This window comes from Piliocolobus tephrosceles, chromosome 14 (assembly GCF_002776525.5).
Source record: "Piliocolobus tephrosceles isolate RC106 chromosome 14, ASM277652v3, whole genome shotgun sequence".
NCBI classification, from domain to species: Eukaryota; Metazoa; Chordata; class Mammalia; order Primates; family Cercopithecidae; genus Piliocolobus; species Piliocolobus tephrosceles.
Window position 1 is genome coordinate 41137898 of NC_045447.1, and position 22240 is coordinate 41160137.

Here is a 22240-nt window from a genome sequence, read left to right on the forward strand (position 1 = left end):
CATCAAGTCTTTTGCAACCTTTATATTAGGTTACTAGACTTTAGTCCCTCTCTTCCTTTATCTACTCTCCCAGAGAACTATGTGTTTTTCTGGCAGCGTAGTAGTCTAAAGCAATATAAATTGAAAATAATTTTTATTAAATCCAGATATTTTCACAGTATGAGACAATCAAACAGTTTAATAAATTTAGCTGAAACAAATGTTAACATTTGAGTAATCAAATGGCCATTAAGAACTTCCTGGGTATCAAGCAGTCTTTAATGTCCTAGGGTGGTAGTATAGGGAAAAATTCAGAGATTTATAACACAATCTCAGGGTGCTTACAATTTTACTTAGGACACAGACATGAAACATTAGAGGATGAAATATAATAAAATATAAAGTGTGGCAATGCAGCTATTTTCAGGGAAGACAGGAGTCAATACAGGCTGGGGAAAAAGCAGAGGGGCGCAGAGTTGAAACTTCAGAAATATGGAGAAACATTGCACTCTTCTTTTTCAATGTTTGGGGAAAAGACTGACATGTTACCAGACTTCTATGATGTGAAGGTCTTCAGATTTTATTTACCATACCTTGAAATTTTGTTGCAATACCTTATTTCTTTGGAACCATCAGTTTCATCTATCTAAAAACAGTTAAGCTATAAAAAGTTGGCCTAAGTCAAGTTTTCTGAGTAGTCAAAGTGCATTGGAAAATGTCTATGTATTTACTCAGATCTTCATTTGTTATTATGTGTACTAGCATTTCAATCCCAGGTCTATTAAGTTTTGATTAAGGGTAAATTAAGAGACTACACTATGGGCAAGTCAGGAGATAGCAACAGGAAGCAACAGTAGACCCTTGTAGATAGAAGAGGGAGCAGCCTATGAAAGGCAAACCCAATGTGAAGTAGCACATAGCCTGGTGCCTTCCAGAATAGGGGTAATAAGTACATATATCTAGATAGCTTCACAAACACAACCTTAATGGTTCTAAATCAAGAGAAAATCCTTGGTATTCTCTAAGAAAAGAGTACTAAAAACACCCAAACAAACATTAAGAGGACTTCCACATGAAATAATTTCTAAAAAATAAATATTGATGCTTAACAGGCTTTGCTGCTTTATTAGGAAAGCTGTTACAACACTCACAACGACCTGAGAAGAAAGGCAGACAAAACAAAACCTTATTTTCAGAACTCAAGGTATCTATGTAGTTCTGAGGAGATATAAAATGATACGAAAATCTGCCTCAAGGCTCTAGAGCAGGGGTTGGGAACCGGTGGTCCAGTGGCCAATTCTGGCCCACCACTTGTTTTTGTAAAATAAGCTCTACTGGAACACAGTCACACTCATTTATTTATGTATGGCTCCTTATGTGCTAAAATGGCCAAGCAGACTAGTTGTGACAGAGACTATATAAACAAGCTATAAAGCCAAATGAACCTACTATTTGGCCCTTAGATAAAAGGGCTACTGACCCCTGCACATGAAGAAACTTGATCTTCTTGACCAAGAAAGAGGCTCCTACACTTGTTTTATTCATGCAGGGAACACACAGCAGGGTTACAGCAACAGACAAACGTTGCACCCCTCAAAACACAAATTGTACAATGATCCAAGAGTCTGTGGATCAAACAATGTGCTTAAATAGTCAGTTCCTTGACGTCTTAAGAAAGCTGTCCCCAGCCCTTTTGGTCATAGAGCTGCTTTTGTATCATGTAATTTTCAGATTAGGTTTCCTTCCAGTCAGGCCCTGACTTCCAGAAGCCCAGGTATGACTTCTTGCCAAAGAGGAAAAAAATGCTGCAATGCCACCCCAGACAGCTAGCTAGCATACTGGCTTTCTCTTCACAAAGACTGACTCAATGCCAGCTAGAGTCAGCTTCAGGCAGCTTTTCCAAAAAGGTTCACTCTAAAAATTCTCCACTTAAAGGAATGAGCCATTTATATTTCAGAATTATTTCCTAGAAATAGGTGCACAAAAACACATACAACCTCTGTTATTTATCTAATGCTTTTTAATACCAAAAGTCATTTCTCTATCTAGTTTCACTGACTCTTCCAGTATACAGGGCCTCCAAGGCGCTCCTGTTTCTGAAACTGTACAATTATGTGAGATTTCTGGCTACTTCCTGGCAAAGCACCCCTTATCAAACAATTTGGACATGCCAACCAGCAGGTTGAAAAATGAAATGAAAGCAAGAAAACAACAAAAATCCCAAATAACTATAGTACTCTGGAACTGCTGAAAGTAGTAAAATTGTGCTTTAAGGCCCAATAGGCACAAAATACACTATACACAGATTATTCAGGATCCCAATGTAATGTGTAAATACTGATAGAAAAAATTACAACTCTACCATACCAGAAATTTGATGTAAGCTAATAGGCTAGCCATAATAAACATTAAACATTTTATTAACAATAATTTTGCTTGCCTTCTTAGAATTTAGAAGGGCTTTGGGGGATGGTTTGGATGGCCCAGGTCTCTTAAAAAAGGTGTCCAAGGAAGTTTGAATTGATGCCTTCTTTGTCTCTCGATTAATGTCCCTGTAGCAAGCAGAGGCATTCACAATCATTGCATTGACTGTAAGAACTGGGCTCAAAGTAGACGGTGTTCAAAATGTATGTGGTTAATGAGGATGAGGATGGTGTTTTTCCCCACTGAAGAACACTGCCAGAAGTCAAAATGGACCCAACTTCTCCCCCCTTCACCTTCTCCAAGTTAGAACTTCAGGAGACCAACCTAGCTCCGCCAGGAATCTCAGTGCCAAGTACAGCAGAATGGCAGGACCCCAGGCTTTTCGAAATAGCTCTGGTGTGCAGCCCTGTGGCTCTGCCAGAGGGTGTGTGACTCTGGACAAGGGATTCAGCCTCACCCAAGCCTTAGCTTCCTCAATATAAAATAAGGGCCATGCTATTTCCATCCACTTTGTAGCCAAGTTTTTTTTTTGACAATTACTAATAAAACATGCCTAAAGCACCCAGTAAGTGTATGGGTATAGCAGATCCTCTAAAAATGGTGAACACAACCAAGATTACTTTTCATCCTTCACTATCCTGGGGGACTGAGACTTTCACAGCCACCAGAGGGTCCTCTTTTTTTTTTTTTTTCTGAGACGGAGTCTCGCTCTGCTGCCCAGGCTGGAGTGCAGTGGCCGGATCTCAGCTCACTGCAAGCTCCGCCTCCTGGGTTTACGCCATTCTCCTGCCTCAGCCTCCCGAGTAGCTGGGACTACAGGCGCCAGCCACCTCGCCCGGCTAGTTTTTTGTATTTTTTTTAGTAGAGACGGGGTTTCACTGTGTTAGCCAGGATGGTCTCGATCTCCTGACCTCGTGATCCGCCCTTCTCGGCCTCCCAAAGTGCTGGGATTACAGGCTTGAGCCACAGCGCCCGGCCCAGAGGGTCCTCTTATACATTACTGACCAGATCAGGAAAAAACTCAAGCAAACAAACAACTCCCACACAGTATGTGCTTCTGCTCCATTGCTGTGTGCTACAACACTGAAAACGGCTTCTGATCATCAGAGAATTCAGGCTGCCACGAGAATTAGGTAATGGCCAGTCATCAACTGGCCAACAGTGAAAAGGTACTGCCTGCTACTCTGTTCTTTAAAAATCAAACGAGGAAAAAAAAAGTGGGGGGGTGGGAGGAGAAGGGTTTCTTATGCTCACAACAACCTAGGATTAGTATGTCTGTCACTAACCAATAAACAAAGGCTTAGTGTAGCCCATCTGAATGGGAAAGCATCAGCAGTTAAAATTTGGTGCTCCTGTTGGAATTCCCAGCTTAAGGAAATTTGGGCATGAAATAAATTTACAGGTGGAAAGAGAAGAACAAGTCCCAAGGGCTATGGGGCTATGGAAAGCACAGCAGACTTCGATTTTTTTTTTTTTTTTCCTTTTTTGAGATGGAGTGTCATTCTGTCACCCAGGCTGGAGTGCAGAGGCATGATCTCAGCTCACTGCAACCTTCACCTTCTGGGTTCAAGTGATTCTCCTGCCTCAGCCTCCCAAGTAGCTGGAATTACAGGCGCCTGCCACCACACCTGGGTAATTTTTTGCATTTTTAGTGGAGATGGGTTTCACCACGTTGGCCAGGCTGGTCTCAAACTCCTGACCTCAAGTGATCTGCCCGCCTCGGCCTCCCAAAGTGCTGGGATTACAGGTGTGAAACACCATGCCCAGCCTAGACTTAGATTTGAATCCCTACTCTGCCATTTGTCCCGAACAATTATCTACATTCTCTAAACTCAGCTTCCTCATCTCTAAAAAGAGGACAGTCATTCTCTCTTCCCTGGGTCATATAAGGATACAATGGGCAAATGTTCATGTCCTTGGATGCAGCAAAAGTCAGTAAATGTTGGCTTAAATACTAGAAATGGGGGTTGGTTTGAAGGAAATGAATAAAACTGGTAAGAGCCTGAGTATCTGGGTATACCTGTAATAGGAAAAAGGGCAAAATGCATGGAGCACTGGTGAGGCATTACATTTGTGAGAAATATGAGCTCTTAAATATGGACAACTTAATGAAATGTAAAACTAAAGAGACTCAGCCAGACATGGTGGCTCAGGCCTGTAGTCCTAGCACTTTGGGAGGTTGAGGTGGAAGGATCATTTGTGGGCAGGAGTTCAAGACCAGCCTGGCCTAACATAGTGAGACCTCTCTAAAAGAATACATATATTACACACACACACACAAAGAGACTCAATGAAAGGTGATTAAATCTGTATTGGAGCAGTCTCAAATTGTTTAGGAAGGAAAAGATCTTCTAACTGTTGTCAGGAAGTCCTCTTCATTAAAAGAAGCTACAATTTAACTCTGTCTTCCCCTGAAATAAGAGCATTCTATACAAGTGATGTGAAATCCACATATTTTAATATACTCTGACATCAGAATAGAGACAACAGAGAAGAAATGTCTTACCCTCTAGGGTCTCTTCTGGATTCTGAAAGACACCTATATGCTACATAACCCTCTGCCAAATAGCACAGCCTATGGGGCTGCCCTACAAACTGCATTAAGCCCCCTGCCTCCAGTCCTGCCTCTGGAAGTCCTTTTCTGGCCACTACAACTTCCACACAAACTGGACAAAAAGCAAAGTAAGTACATTAACTTACAAAGCAAAGTAAATACATACTTTATCTTATTCTCAGAACTCCTAAGTGAGGTAAGGAAGGCAGGGATTATTATCCTCCCTGCTATAAATGAGGAAACTGAGGCCCAGAGAGAAGAAGCAGTTTGCCCAAGGTCACACAGCAAGTCTACAACCCAAGTGGCACTAAAACTTAGCTTTTCATATCTTATCCCAATATGTAAGACTGAGGAGGATCTTGGGGTTTCCATGCAAAACTCTAGGCAACGGTAATCCAGGTAGAATATAAGATCATGAATTAGATGACTTAAAGCTTAAAATGGAGCTGTCTTTGATTGTTTCATCTACAATTCAGGCATGCCACACAACATAAATAGCCTTTTCTGTTAGAGTATAAACGTGCACAATGGCTTGGCCAGTCTGGGGGAAAAAATTGTTAAGAGACATGTTTAAGGCTATATAGTCAATATATAAATTTCAAAAGTGGACCCAAAACAAAATACCCCCAAAAATTCTCTTCTGAAGGATGCCACCACAATATCAGGCAGGGAGAGAGCAAAGTCACAAGAATACATCTAGCTAGAGAGGCCCTGATCTTTAAAATTGGGACTGCTATAAAAAGTAAAAAACCACCACTTTCTCAACCAATTATTATTGCCAGTAATTTCCCCCCCACTATAAAGAAATATGAAAATGAAAATGACCAGTAAATCCCAGTTTCCAAATTCTCAGTTACTTACCAAAGGTTCCAAGGTGCTGATATCTTTCAGTTTATTTCCACTTAAGTTTAGATGTGTGAGATTTGGAAGTTTTTCAGCTAACATGTCCAGACCTCCAAAGATTCTATTTTCACTGAGTTCAAGCTGCAAGAGAAAATGGATACAGCACAAACACAAATACACAAAGAGAAAAACAAATCATTTAAGGTATTATAAGTAACCAATACAGTTCTCAAATATGTATCAAGATCAAATGATCCATATTTCTATCAGGGCATGCGTGTTCATTTTGTTTAAATCCAAATAATTAACAGCAGAAGGAAAGCTCAGAAGTATTGTGTTTTCCTAATCAGCTGCTACTAACAGCTTACTCAAGAACTGGTCTCTAACATCAGTGAATAAATTTTCCAACTTAAAAAGTAGGTCAAAACCAATTAGAATCCTTTGACAAGTTGTAATACCCTATACCTGCCAGAAAGGGTAAATGGTTTAATAGTCTGTGCATTCTGAGCAGCTTATTTTGTGTGCCTTCAAAGCTTGCAATGCCCACTTGAAACCTAATTTCTGGACAATACTGACATACACTGTGGAGTTCTACACCTGGAAGCCACCAGGGAATGTTGCTCTGAAAGCTACGAGAGAGGGATGGGCCCTACAAGCCCATAAAGAAGCTTCATAACCTCAGGAAAGGGAATGGGTCAACAGGGGCAGGTTTATAAAACCAGCTCCCTGGAGGCCACATCTTGCATAAACCTGGCACTAGCCTTTATTAGAACCTACTCTAATTTCTAAGCTGCAAGTCAAGTAGCGCAGGCAAGTAATGTGCCAATGAGGGAATGAGCATTCACCAAGGAATATTAGAATCTTAGAGTAGAAAGAATTGGAGCCTGGAAAGCATTGTGAAGAACATCTAATTCAAGCTCTTCCTTTTGCAGGCAAGAAAACTCCGCTACACAGCTGGTTCTAATTCTCTCTTTTAAAGTGCCAACAACAATAGTAACTTTAACCCTTACATAGTATTTAAATACCAGGCACTGCTCAAAGCACTAGAAACACCTTAACTCATCTGATCTCACAAAAACTCTATGGGGTAGGCAGAATTACCACTCCTGTTTACAGATGAGGAAAATAAACTTGCTCAAGATCACCCAGCTGTTACCATAGTGGGCCTATGATTTGAAGCCAGACAGGCTGGCTTCATAAATATCCATGTCCTCCTTATTATGCTACGTACCTAGAATAGCATGAAAGCTTCATGTAATAAAGTCTTTGCCATGCAATGAAATGTACTACATGATGCAGAGTAGAGTAACTTTTAAAAATATGTGTATTTGCTGAAAAACTAAGTTAAAAAAACAAGTCAGCTGCTTAAGGTGTTGTTAAATATTTCAGAAGAGGAAAATATAACATTTCAAAACAGTTTTTTCCTTTCAATGGAATATTTCAGTGAAATACCCGCTCATGGTCTAGGTTTAAAAACATAAGCCCATAAATAATAGTCAAGTGTTAGCTTTATTGGTGATTTTAGTAAATCAAATAAAAACAGAGCTCACTTTTCCTGACCCATGTTTTAAACCACGTGGTTAGAATATCATATACACATGTAACATCCATATCCTTTTAACATGTGTATCTCAGGGAGTAGGAATAACAAGGCAATCTACCAAAACAAGGCAGTCTACCAAAACATTTATTAGCATATTTATTTTGAAATGAAATAGATGTGTAAATTTAGAAAATTTGTGACATTTACACATCCATTTTTTTTCAGTACTTATTTCTTGTTAAAAACAGTTTCTGGACCAGGCACAGTGGCTCATACCTGTAATCCCAGCACTTTGAGAGGCCGGGGTGGGCTGATCACCTTAGGTCAGGAGTTCGAAACCAGCCTGACCAACATGGTGGAAACCCCATCTCTACTAAAAAAATACAAAAAGTAGCCGGGGGTGGAGGCACATGTCTGTAATCCCAGCTACTCAGGAGGCTGAGGCAGGAGAATCGCTTGAACGTGGGAGGCGGAGGTGGCAGTGAGCCAAGATGGGGCCACTGCACTCCAGCCTGGGCAACAAGAGTTAAACTCCATCTCAGAAACAAAACAAAACAAAAAAAACAACACCAGTTTGTGTTCTGGAATAGGAAGAAAATAAAGTTCTTATTGATCATGAGTACACTCAACCTGCCTTTAAGTATGATTCCCTCTCATTAGCCCTATAAGTGAAGTGATTAATGTTTAAATGTTAAAAGATTTTAATTCATGTACTTAACGCCCACCCCCCCCCCCACACAAAACCAACAAAAACAAAAGCCCTGTCCTCCTCAGAACTCAAGCAAGCTCTATTCAGAATTCAGAAAGGTTTATTAAAGTCCCTATAAAAGTGGTCACTGATAGGCTGAATTTCTGAGTAAGAGACCAAGCGCTAGGAAAACAACACAAAATACACACTAAGGATCTGCTAGCATCAAGTTTATATAAATAGATGCTAAAAAGCTATCCTATGTTTAACTGGGCTAATCAGCGTTTCCAATGTCACTGATAAACCATGCAAATATAAAAGGATTATACTTGAACCTCTAGTATATACTTAGAAGGGGAAATTTCTTTCTCATCAGAAACGGTCACCTGAAACTCATGAAGACTGCCTGAGCATTTAATAATATTACCTAACGCAAGGCAAATAAAGCAAAACAAAAAATACTTCTACTTTTTAATTCATGTATTATACTTTTTTTTTTTTTTTAAATCAAGACAGAGTCTTGCTCTGTCACCTAGGCTGGAATGCAGTGGCGCGATTTCGGCTCACTGCAACCTCAGCCACCGCCTGGGTTCAAGCGATTCTCGTGCCTCAGCCTGCCAAGAGTAGCTGTGACTACAGGTGCGTGCCACCGTGCCTAGTTAATTTTTTTGTATTTTTAGTAGAGACGGGGTTTTGCCACGTTGGCCAGGCTGGTCTCGAACTCCTGCCTCCCATCTTGGCCTCCCAAAGTGCTGGGATTACAGACATGAGCCACCATGCCCGGCCTCATGTATTATACTTAACCCACTCCACCCCCTGCAAAACAACAACAAACAAACAAACCCCAATACCAAAAAACTAACTGTCCCACTCAGAACTCAACCAAGCTCTAGGAACAACCTACCTTTGCCCAAGTTTGATTGTGTTTTCTTCTACATGTGCCTTAGTTTAAATAAAGGTACAACTTAACTTTCCTAGTAAAGTGAATATTGAAATAGCAGAGAATTCTGCAAGACTTATATAACCACGTATCTTTTCCTATACAATGGAAATGATAGGGGGTTAGGAGATACGGGTTCTAGTTTTGGCTCTAGTACTAACCACTTCTGTGGGTGGCTTTAGGCAAATTACTACACTTTTCTGGGACTATTGTTGTGCCTATAAACTAAGGGGCTGAGTTAGAGGAGCAAAGTTTCTTCCAGTTCTGACGTTCTGGGACCCTGTGACAGTTAAATGTGCAATGACCAGAGAAAACATTTTTATGTAGCATTTGGTCCTTTTTTCCGAAAGGACAGAGAATTGGTTTTATAACAATTAACAAATAAATTACTCACAAAATACAGTAATTATTCTTCCTAACTTCTATTTACTGAGCACCCAACATACATTATTTCCAAACATCACAGCAATTCTGCAAGGTCAAGTAATACCACCAGTTTACAGGTGAGGAAATTGGGCCTTAGAGAGATTAAGTAAACTGCAGAAGTGCGCCCATCAAGGAAATGCTAGGGCTAGAATTCAATCCCATATCTGGCCAGTTCCAAAGGCCATGTGCTTTCTGCTACACTAAGTACTTCCTTACAGGTAAAATCATACATTTTCCCTTCCCAGGATCGCTCTCTTTTACCGTTAAAGAAAAAGCACTTACCTTTTTCAATTTAGGCAGCTTGGGGAGATTTGAAACTGAGATCAAGCCTACATTTATTAAACTGAGGAACTCTAAGTTCACAAATTCAGCTGTTAAGCCCTCAATTTTTCCATCATTTGATTTGCAATTGTCCAAGACAAGTTCTCGAACCTGTGGATGACAAAGAAAAAGGATAAGCTCTCAAAAACACATTGAAAACAAATAATGCAAAAACTTCTACCATAAATATCCTGCAAACACATCCATATATACAGGCAGCCTCTTACTCAGACCTAGATCTTAGTTATAAAAAGATAAAAACTGATTAAGCCTTCAGTAACAATATACTGACAGATTCAAAGATGGAATATTACTCCATGGGTACAAACACACTCTTTATTTTTCCAGAAACAGAAAGTATACTTCTTAAGATATAAGTGAAATAAGTGTATTCCCCTTATTTCTTTTCTCCAGGCTGTTCCCCAAAGGGCAGCTTTTATCTAAATGCAAATGCAGAGTGAAGACACCCTGTAGGCTGGTTCTACCTTAAGGCCCAGAAGATGACCACTGGAAAAGAGGAAAGCTTTATGTTTCCTATCAAGACCACTAAGAGATTCTGGCTAGAGGTTTCTGCACCAACACACTTTCCAACTCTGGTTTTATTAATCTTTGCCAAGATTATCTTGACACTGGGAAGAAATCAGGATGCAAGAGTCCTTAATTGAAAACAAAGATCAATCTGCGTTGCACATTTCTAGGAGAGAACTGCTAGATAATAAATTAAATTTCATTTTCAGGCTACACAGTCTCCTTTTTCAGAATTTAAGTCCATCCAAGAGTATCACATCTGGCCGGGCACAGTGGCTGATGCCTATAGCCCCAGCACTTTGGGAGACTGAGGTGGGCAGATCACCTGAGGTCAGGGGTTCAAGACTAGTTTGGCCAACAAGGTGAAATCCCCTCTCTACAAAAATACAAAATTAGCCAGGCATGATGGCAAGTGCCTGTAATCCCAGCTACTCGGGAGGCTGAGGTGGGAGAGTGGCTTGAACCTGGGAGGAGGACGTAGCAGTTAGCTGAGATTTCGCCACTGCACTCTAGCCTGGGCAACAGAGTGAGACTCCGTCTCAAAAACAGTATCACATCTGATGATCTGAACTTTTTAATATTGATTACTTAATAGTCTACATGCAGATCCACCACAATAATCCATGTTGCCATTCTTGCTCTATGATCATCCTGAAAGTTGCAACTTTTTAGCCCACTTTGATCTACTCACAGTGATGCAAATTACCGTTCTAACTGCACCAACAAAGGCATTCTTTTAGTGAACCTACCATATTTAATAGCATTAAATAAGCACGTATATGGTAGGGAGATGCTGATAGTCTGAAAAGAGAATATGAGCTATTAACAGTGTCCTCATCCTCTCATACAACATCCAATGATGCTACTCTAGTAATTGCTATCAATTATAGAGTACTTAATCATTTATTATTTTTACCACCACTCTCCTTCCCCCATTTACAGAGAAGGAAACAGATTTCAAGTCAGCAATACCCACAATATAGTAAGTGCCTAACCACTTCTCACTACCCCGTCTACTTCCTCTTCAGAAGCCAGGCATCCTTTTTACTCTTTAAATCCACTTACTTCTTCCCTTCCTTCCACTTTTATTTAGATATCTCTGCCATTCTTCCCTTTTCTGATAAGAAATGAGCACATCTGAAAACTCAATAGGTCAACTCTGACAAAAGCTGGGCTCTGGAGACAGATGCCTGGGATCAAATTCTGGTTCTCCTCTGCCACTCAGAACTTGTGTGACCTTGTTTGAGTCACTTAACTTCTCGGTGCCTCAGTGTCCCATAAAGTGGAGATAATAGAACCTACCTCACAAAGTTGTAAAGACTAGGGCTTGGAACATTATAAATGGCCAGAAAGTAACCTCTGGGTAAAGAGAATGGAAAATGTCAGAGACCTTTGCTGTTTACTTTACTTATATCTGTACTAAATTTTTTACAAGCATATATTTATTCTGTATTAAAAAGAAACTAAACATAAAACCAACGAACCATTACAATTTTAGAAAGGTCAACTGCCATCACCCACCTATGTAAACAGTATACTGCAATACAATTAAAATGTTCCCATTTACCTTGGGAGATTTTCTAAAATTCTATCCAAAATAATCCAAAAATGTTATACAAAACACACCAATATGCCAAAAATGAAGTGAAGAAGAATTAGAGTTAGCCATATTGCCTCTCAGCTCACAGAGTGAAATCACCTCTTAAAGACATTTCTTTCAACTTGCAAAATTCCACTTTAACCACTGCAAGGCGTCATCAAAAAGTACCAGAGGACTCAAATGCAGGTTAAAAAATGTGTTTGCGGCCTGGGCTTGGTGGCTCATGCCTGTAATCTCAGCACTCTGGGAGGTCAAGGCAGGTGGATCACCTAAGGTCAGGAGTTCAAGACCAGCCTGGCCAACATGGTGAAACTCCATCTCTATTAAAAATACAAAAATTAACCAGGGATGGTGGCATGTGCCTGTAGTCCCAGCAACTCGGGAGGCTGAGGCAGGAGAACTGCTTGAACCTGGGAGGCGGAAGTTGCAGTGAGCTGAGATTGTGCCACTACACTCCAGCCTGGGTGACAAAGGAGACTCCATCTCAAAAAAAAAAAAAAAAAAAAAGTCACTGCTAGACTAAGCTTCATGATCACAGGGTCATGTATATTCCGGTTACCACTATATCACTGTATAAGAGCCTATATAACTGCTGAATGAGGAAAAAAATGGTCACAGGTTTGTCAGCAATATTGTACAGAGGTTTGTGACACAATTGCGGGGGACTAAGATGAAAACCTGGACATAAAGGGGACCAACTTTCTGATCATAGAGTATTTTTTAATAGCCAAAGAAATTACAGTGTGTGGATATACTACAAATCATTTTACAATCCTCCCTGTTGAACATTTGTGCTCAATTTTCCCTACTATAAATAATGCCATATCTTTACTTAAAATGTCTTCTGTGTTTAGGACTGTGTCTTCAGAATCCATTGCTAAGTGAAAGAATACAAACATCTGAGTCTGTTATTAGTTAAGAGTTCTTTATTTAAAACATCAACTTCTGTTTTAAATGAGTAGTTCATTTTAACTGCTGCAAAATTATTTTCCGATTTATTTGACTGTTACTTTTTGTAACCTCTCGATTATGGAAATTCTGGCTATTTGCATTATCTTGTTCTTAAGGATATCTTCTATCGTTTTTACCCTAAGTGAGGAAAAAATAAATACCCCAGCAGAAACACTAACAAAGGACAGACAAGCTCTTAAAGACAGAAATAGCCAACACTAAAAAAACTGTTCAAGGCCAGATGCAGTGGCTAGTGCCTACAATCCCAGCGACAGAGACCCAGTTAAAAGAAAAAAAAAAAAAAGTTTGGCTGGGCACAGTGGCTCACGCCTATAATCCCAGCACTTTGGGAGGCCGAGGCGGGCAGATTACCTGAGGTCAGGAGTTTGAGACCAGCCTGGCCAACATGGCGAAATCCCATCTCTACTAAAAATACAAAGAAATGTGCCGGGCATGGTGGTGTGCACCTGTAGTCCCAGTTACTCGGGAGGCTGAGGCAGGAGAATGCTTTAACCCATGAGCCGGAAGGTTGCAGTCAGCTGAGACTGCGCCACTGCACTCCAGCCTGGGCAACAGAGCAAGATTCTGTCTCAAAAAAAAAAAAAAGGTTCAATTTTAAGTAGTAAAAATGCATATTAAAAATGAGGTATCATTCTACCCTTGTTGGAGGAGGGACAGCTCCTTCAAGAGAGATGGCTAGGATAGACAGAGATGTAAGTGAATTTATTAAGTGAGAGTGAGAAGTTCAGGAAATGAATACCTGAGACCTTTAACTGTCTCTACCAGTAAGAGGCAATAGGATATACTGGGATAAATAGGGCAGAGAGTCGTTGGGCTAGGCAGAAAAGGCATGTCCCTTGACTTTTCCAGGAAGGCTGAGAATGTAAAGAAACATGCTACCCCAAGAACAGAATGCAAGAAGCATATTGAGAAGATGAGTCACTGGGGAATAAGCACAGAGGATAATGGGAATTACTGCATAAAGTAGAGACCACTGGAGGGCCCCACTCAGGGCTGTACCCAAGGATAGCAGGTCTAAATGTTCCATCAGCCAACTTCAAAGTTGTTGAAAATTCTCAACAGGACCTTAACGAAAAGGTATTCTGAGCTCAGATATTGTTTCAATGGCAGAAAAGTGGCATTTGAGGTGCAGAAAAAGTGTATTTACATGTGCAACACACATACACGGGTGCACTCACGCTCAGTGATAACTGAGTAGTTACAATTTAGGGCTTATATACCTAACTTAGAAGAGGAAAAGATAGGAGGAGAAAAACCTTTTGGGAAGAACAGGTTTCTTTAGGGAACACAAATGGGATTTTCACAACAGATGAGAGATCAAGTTTACAATGTCTGTCTACATAGATATGAGTGGTCTTTGTTTTCTTAGGGCCATAAGACTACTCCCCCCACCCCCACCAGAGATTTATTCTTGGCCTCTTTCCTGGGAACAGGCACACTCCAAAGGGAGAATTCCCTCGTATGTGATATGTATTTGCTTTTAGCCAGATAAACTCCAAGTAGGCTTCTCTCTGCATCTGTTGAATCTCAAATGTCTTCAGCTTAAAACAATCTTTATATCAACTCTGGGGTTCTCAGTGGATCTCCACAGAGCTAACTAAGCCTCATCATCTCTTTTCATTCCTCCCTGGGTATAGAGATCTAAACTGCCTTGCAAAGGAGATGACAGCTTGGGAAGAGTGTGGTTGAGACAGTGAGTGGGGCTGGGGTCAAGATGATCCCACAGCTTCCCAATCTAGATTCAGAATAAACCAAAGGTCCTAATCAAAGGAGAAAGGTCCTAGTTTCTTCTTATATCTCAAATCCTCCCAGAGCTGTTATCTAATGAAGAAAGGTTAGGCAGGCCCTTGTTCATTTGTGCATAATGATCTATTTGGTCCAAGAGTTAACTGGCCTTCTGCTTGAAGATGGACAGTTTAACTTTTGGGGCCAAATTCACTCCTCGTCTTCCCTCATCCGCCAATTAAACTTGCCTTTTCTCAAGCACAAATTTAAGGTAAACATTTAAAAATGAAAAATCCGTACTATCTCCTACTTAACTCTTATATTTGTTTTCTACAGTTAGCAGCAAAACAGTAGTTTCCTACTACTTTTTCATTGAAAAATCTGAACTACAGTGCGGCCAAATACCTTTTCAGATCTGATTGGAAGATATAACAATGATTTATAACACTCTCTCTCTAAAAAAAAAAGAAAACACACATATTTTAGGTTCTAAATGGCAAAATGTCTATGAGGTCCTTCTTTAAGTTATGATGAGTCTAGGTCATGGGACTATCCCCGGCGATTGGAGGTGGGGGCCACAGGAGATGGAAAAATGTTTTTCCCTTTCATTCTCTTCAATGTGCTCATTTGCCACTCCGCTAGCTACTATGAAAAAAGATCAACTTTACTTAACTGGTGGGGTGATGCTCTCCAACTATACCCGTTGTCTCTGCCATAAAAGGAGGAAAGAGTATGGAGGAATTAAAGATCTTTGTGAGTTGTCAATTCTTTTAATTAGAATACTGGTTATTATGGTAAGTGAAATAATCCCAAAATATAGAAATTCCTGCCATCCTTGCAATTTCCATCCTTCTGAGTTAGTCAGCGTTCAAATCTTCTACCCATTAATTTAAAATAATGTTTTCAAAATAATAGAACTTTTTATTTTATTTTTATTTTTGAGACGGAGTCTCACTCTTCTTCGCCTACGCTGGAGTGAAGTGGTGCTATCTTGGCTCACTGCAACCTCTGCCCGCCCCCCACACCCCGTTTCAAGCAATTCTCCTGCCTCAGCCTCCAGAGTAACTGGGATTATAGGCACCTGCCACCACACCCAGCTAATTTTTGTAGTTTTAGTGGATACGGGGTTTTGCCATGTTGCCCAGGCTGGTCTTGAATTCCTGACCTCAGGTGATCCACCCTCCTCTGCCTCCCAAAGTGCTAGGATTATAGGCATGAGCCACTGTGCCCGGCCGAGAACAGATTTATATTAGTGATTCTCCAATGTGTTTAAGACCCACCAATACCCTACTGGTGGGTATTAAAAGAAGGGAACCATTCTGAAAAGCAATTTGGCAGGGGGGAAAAAATAACATTATAAGATGTTTTATTTCAGCAGTATTTAAAACAGCCAAAATCCCTGTGAACAACCTGAGAGAGATGTTTAAATTATGATCTATGCAGACATTAATAATGAGTCTATAAAAAAAAGACACACACAAAGATGTTCACTGTATTTTTTTTCTAAACAAAACAAGCTAGCTAGCATTCAGATTATTTGATGAACCAAGTTTAGAAAAAATTTAAACATTCTAGTAGACTATACACTAAAGTGTCTAGATGGTAGGTTAGGCATGTATGTCCATCTTCTTTTTGCTTATCTATACCTACAATTTTTTTGGCCTATCTATATCTAATTTTCTTCAATGAAAATACATTACTTTATACAAGAAAAAAAACCCGATTAGTTGCTATGCAACCAATTAGAATATGCGATTGAGCTCAAAATTACATCACAGTAGACACAATAAAAGAGGTCAAAAGCTGGGGAGGGGGTGCGGATCAAAAAAAGATGGAAGTTAAAGACAATCTACATTTTTTCCCAGTAAACTGGGACTACGTAAAGACTGCTTTTATTTTGGTATATGAAATGTCACAATCCAGCAAATAGCACACCAGCACTTCGCAGGGGCATAGACTGCAAGCCACAGTAAGGAAATGCTTGGCTTTCTAACTTTGAATGAAAAACTCAGAGCTGAGAGGAAGGCTGATTGTCCCCAGATGCATGGTTAATGATGTGCTTCTAACAGAGCGACACGTTCAGTTTACTGGAAGGGTAAGAATCTCACATAAAGAACAGGTATTCTTTTCCAATTTTGGAATACAACTAAATGTGGTTTATATCTAACTACTGCATGTCAGTGTCTTCTCATCCACTGACAACACCTCCAGTTTCCATGGTGTATATATGGTATATTCTAGCACTGTTCAATTTACTCTCAGTGAACTGCCAATATTTTATATAAAATATTTCCTTGTCATGCAAAATAGCTCCTATCCTTGTCTAAGTTTTTAAACGGTAACCACCATTCTTCATGAAGATTACTTTAAAATGCCATCTTAGGCCATTTTGTTCCACCATAAGAATACACCCTGCTGCTATAAGAGCTGTTTTGCACTTAGAAAAAAAAAAAATTCAGTATTTCTCTACAATCCCTCGCCCTCATCCCTTAGGGAAATGGGCAAACTTGTGTTTATAAGGAATAGGGATATAGTACTAGGTGAACTGAAGAAGACCCTAGCAACACTTTTATGTTTACCTTCTTGTCTTCCTTGGTCAGAACACACAAGAGCCCAATTGAACAAAAGTGTTACTAGGGTCTTCTTCAAACCCTAGTAATAAGAAAAAAGCCATATACACAATAAAAGCCCACCTGGTCTTAAACATAAGAACACATTTACAATTAAACCCCTATTTGCCCTCTTCACACACACTTACATCTCACTTGACTTTAAAATCATTAAGGTCAACCATGGGACACTGCTGTATATTTCAGAGCATCCTATGCATACAACAGTATACCTTCAACGGGGTAATGGATTGTTGTTACCCCACATGACAAGTCTGCAGGATCCCAGACGCCAAGCCTACTGCCTAACAGCTGACCATGCCACCAATTTCTGTGGCGTTTATAGTATGTTCCAGCACATCGCACATAAGGTATCATGTGACTAGCTGAATGTGATTTTAAGGGCGTGATCTCCGAACTTTTCATTTGCCTTAAAGATGATGCCTCTGTGCGAAAAACACTTTAAACTCTCTTTTAGAATTTCCTTCAAAATCTACAGCATTTTTTCCTGAAAACCCTTCAGTTTTAGGTCAAAGTTTTATTCGTCCACCTGGGTTCCTAACTCCCATTGGTCTCAATCTCCCTAAGGGGAACCTTCCTCTACCCCCACAATCTCAGCTGGCTCCCGCAACACTCTCTCAAGGCCTCACAAAGTCTCCCAAGTGCAAAAAGCACCACACCACCTCAATGGTTTCTCAGGCTTCCAATGTTTACTTAATAAACCAGTGGATTCTGCAGGCCAGTGCTGCCAATGCAGCACCCACGAGCCACTTGTCACGTTTGAGCACTTGAAATGTGGATAGTATAACCGAGAAAATGTTTTAATTTAAACTGAATTAAATGGCTCTGGCCTGACTGGCAAGGAGGTTAAGTTGATTACTTGAAAAATGAACACGCGGCCGGGCGCGGTGGCTCACTCCTGTAATTCCAGCGCTTTGGGAGGCCGAGGCAGGTTGACCACCTGAGGTGAAGAGTTGGAGAACAGCCTGAACAACAGCGAGAAACCCCGTCTCTACTAAAAATACAAAATTAGCCCAGCGTGCCGGCGCATGCCTGTAATTCCAGCTACAGGGGAGGTTGAGGCAGGAGAATCGCTTGAACCCAGGAGGTGGAGGCTGAGGTGAGCCGAGACAGTGCCACTGCACCCCAGCCTGGGCACAAGAGAGACTCAGTCTCAAAAAAAAAAAAAAAAAAAAAGAAAAAGAAAAAGAAAAATGAACACCTGTAAATATACATGTGTTTTTAAAGCAATATTACTTCATATATGAAATCATCATCTAAGGGGAACAGCAGCCCAACTGTTATTTCCCAGAGGGAACACTACTCGAGAATCATAACAGATCTTTAGTTTGAGCATATTCTAAAGAACTCAAACTCTAGATTTTAAAGCATTTCTGAAGACCCACATGTGTACTTCTCTCGCAGGCACTTTGGCTGATTTTAGCTAGTCCATAACCTACGGATTTGCAATTACGCCGCAATGGAAAAGTCTGGAAGGAACACCTTCCCATGGCAAGAACGCCTCTCCTCAAGTTTTCTGGCGCGAACTGGACGCCCCGGCGATAGGCTAGCACGTGGCGGGCACAAAATGTCTGACGGAAGGTCGGAAAAATGCGCGCCCGCGACCCTCCATCTCGGAACCCCCGGAGCGGCCCACTCTCGCGGGCCCTCCGGGAGGGACAGCGCCGGGCGGTGGAGCCCGGCCCACCCCGCGTTAGTGGTGACCTCAAAGACTAGAAAGCAAGGATGTAAAACGTCGAGCACACTAGGTGAACCCTGGTCGACGAATTCCCACAAGTTCGCGACTTGTTAACCACAGCCACCTGAGGGCACGAAACCCGGCAGCTCGCGTAGCCCGGGGCGGGAAGCCCCGCGGGGCCGCCCTCGGCGGGAAAACCACTGGCCCGCTGGGGCACCCGGCCGCGGCGCTAACTGGCCCCGCGCCGGTTCGCGGAGTGGGGGGACTCGCGGCGGCGAGCAGCCGCGCTAAAACCGGGAGACGAAAAGGACGATTCCCACAGACCGAACCCACGCCCACGCAGCCAGAGAGCCTCCCTCAGGCCCCTGCAGCCCGGAAGGCGCGCGGCTGGCCGAACGAGGCCGCTCTCAAGCACGTGGGAGGCTAGGGGCCGCCCGGCCCACAAGCCGAGCCGAGGCCCGCCCAAAATCCCGCGCGCCGAGCTGAGGCCCGCCCGAAACCCCGCACGCTCGGCGCGGAGCGGGGGTGGCCGCCTGCCGTTGCCCTTTTAAGAAGGGGGAGGGGATCGGCAGCGCGCCCGCGACGGGATGAGTCGGCGGCGGCCACGGCGCGCGGCTCCCGACAGTACGAGCCAAGCCCCGGCGGGGCGGGGGGAAACAGACCCAGGGCTCGGCGCGGGAAGAGGCGGCCGACAGCCAGCGCCGAGGGAGGGCGGGCAAGGCCAAGCTCGTGGGTCGGCTCACCAGGCGGAGGGAGACGGGCACCCGCCAACATGGCGCTGCGGCGGCCTGTGGCGCGCCCCGGCTGGCGTGAGGAGCCGCCGCCCGCCCACACGAAGGGGCCATCCTCCCGGGGCAGGGGCCCCGGGCTCCGCCGCCGCGGCGCAGGAGGAAGGGCGAAGCCGTCGCCACAACGGCTGGCCTCGGTCAACCCGGGCTGCCTCTGGGAGGTCGAAGTGGGCAAGGCCGTGGGCAAAGAGGGAGCGAGGAAACAAGAGAGAAAGTTTTATTTTTAGGCTTGAAAAATGGCGGGAACCGCGTCCTTTTTTCAAACTTGGCCTCCGGAGGGGCGGCGGTTGCGCCACCTCCGCCGCCCTGGCCCGCCCCTCCCCCGCTCTGCGCGCCAGGCCGCGCCCGCCCAAGCGCCCGAGGGGGCTTCTCGCTCCCTTCAAAGGAAAAAAGCCCCCTCCTCGCCCCACGGCCGCTGCCCTCGGCCGGGCCGGCGCCCATCGCGAGCTCCGGTCACAGAAGCCCCCCCCTCCGCCCCGCCTCATCCGCGCCCCTTCCCCGGCCGGCCCGGGGCGCGCGGAGCCTGGCCTGGCCCAGGCGGGGATGGCCGCGCAGCTCCTCGACAGGCCCGGCCTCCGCCCGGCCGCGCATCCCGGGAGGCTGCAAACATGGCTCCCAGCGTTACACAACCCCCGCCTCCTTCCCTCGCCGCCGGCCACTTGCACACGCGCTCCCTCCGGGGAAAGACCCTGGCGGGCGAAGCGCTCAAAGTTTGCTTTCCCCCACACCGCTGCCTTCCTCCGGCCGCCCCAGGGGCCCGCGGGCGGCAAAGAGTTAATCCTCGCGCGCTCGCTCCCCCCTCCGCGCCCGTCCGCCTTCCCCGTCCGAGCCCACGAGCTGCGCTCTTCCCCGCGCCGGGGCCGGCAAACCCTCAGGCCGGGCCCCGCAGGTGGCCACCATTACATGCAAGTCATCAGGGGAGAGGGCGCTCAGAGGGGGCTCTGCTTACAGCTGCCGGGGTCCGGTTCCTCAGCTCCAGGTGGATCCTCCTCTTCATGTCCATGTTCCCCTCTTCCCCCCTCTTCAAACTTAACTTTCCGCGGCGGGGGCGGAGGGGGGAGAGGCGTCCCGGCCTGCGCAGCGAAGGCCGTCGGAAGGGTTTGCTCGCGGCGGAGGCCGGCGGCGCGGTCCTGAGTGGCTGGCAGGGTACGGGCAGGCGAGCGGAGCCCCCGGAGCCAAGTTACTCACGGGAGCGGAGAGAAACCATGGAGGGAAAAGGGGGCTGGAGCGCAGCGCTGGGCTCACTACCGCCGCCCCCGGCCGTGGCCTGCACTGCGCTTAAACCGGCGACGCGGCGCGGCAGCTGCTCGGCTCCACTCGGCCCGGCCCGGCGCGGCGCTGCTCGGCTCGGCGGCCGCGGCTGCACCAAGGACGGGGCGGGGAGACGCGCGACAGGCGGGGCGGAGGCTGGGCAAAGGCGCAGCCGAGGTAGAGGAGCGACTTCCTCCCTCCCTCCGATTGCACGTGGGGCGGCTGATGTAAGACCTTTCTCGGGGGTGGGGGGGGCTTCCCCGACCCCCGCCGGGCTGAGACTTCTCCCGGCCCTACCTCGTGGCGCCCGGAGCTGGGTCTGCGGCCCGGGCCCGGAGGTTCGCAGGAAGGGCTGGTGGGAAGCTTGGCAGTCCGGCTTCAGGGGTCCCTAAAGCCCAGTCCATCCGGGGAGGCTCACGGGGGCAGTACGACGCCTGCGGAGGCGCGAAATGTGAAGAAGCCCGGGACAGAGAGGCTTTGAGGTTCACCTTTTGCCTGCCACACAGTCTGGGGCCAACAGGCCGAACACCGCTGCCTCCTTGGCAGAGTGGCGTCCGTAGTGCCGCCGAGGATCCGCGCGCCCCTCGTCGGGACAGAATCGTGGCCGGCCGGCCCTGGCATGGCAGCTGGGGTCGCTTGCTAAGCCACAGAGCAGGCTAGCATCTCCACCCTCTTCAGGAGAGTCTCCCTCGGTTTTCTAACATTTTAATAGGAGCTAGAGAAGGGAACAATTAGCATTTCTAATAGGGCCTCAGGGTTTCCCCGCCTTTTTTTTTTTTTTTTAATCTCATTTATTCGTTAGGGCACCCCTGTGAGGTGTGTAAATTCTTGGTGGTCTAAGTTTCGCTGAAACCTGGCAGGCAGCCTTTGTCATGGTCTGGCTGAAAGGGTCCCAGGGGTTAGAGCACCAGATCGCGGTGGGTGTTGTGCTTTGCAGACCATCTGGGAATGACTTTATATTCAGTGTAAAATAAGTAAATACATAATATGTCAAATACAATGTGAGATTGTACTGACTAGAAGCACCAAAAACTAAGAACAATTTGTTAAAGAAAAACTTGAAATTCTATGCATTAATATAAAGTTTTATGAAGTTAAGAAAGTGCCCCAATTCGTATTTTACCTAAGTTTTAGTGGCAAACAACCCCAACTTAGTTGTAAGCCAATTATAGATCAGCTTTTAAAATACTGAGTGAGTTAACATTTGAAGATGAAAGTTTTAGAAGGAATATGGGAAAAGAAAAACTTTCTAGTATGTGGTTCCCTGACTCCTGCTATAGTCTCAGCAGACGTCTTCATGACAAGGGAAAATGGAGACATGTTCTCAGGAGGTTACAAGAGGTCTGTAAC

The 22240-nt window shown here is 44.3% G+C and overlaps 1 protein-coding gene across 1 annotated transcript in view; it reads right to left on the reverse strand.

The window, feature by feature from the left end:
* Positions 1–21001, reverse strand: part of ANP32B (acidic nuclear phosphoprotein 32 family member B) — a 31817-nt gene extending 10816 nt beyond the window's left edge. Inside the window, exons 1-3 of the mRNA XM_023203008.2 lie at positions 20589–21001; positions 9680–9829; positions 5819–5941 (exon numbers count right to left, since the gene is read on the reverse strand). Coding sequence (XP_023058776.1) covers positions 5819–5941; positions 9680–9829; positions 20589–20642 — 327 coding nt within the window. The 5' untranslated portion in view covers positions 20643–21001. The remainder of the gene's footprint in view (positions 1–5818; positions 5942–9679; positions 9830–20588) is intronic.
* Positions 21002–22240: the final 1239 nt, after the last annotated feature.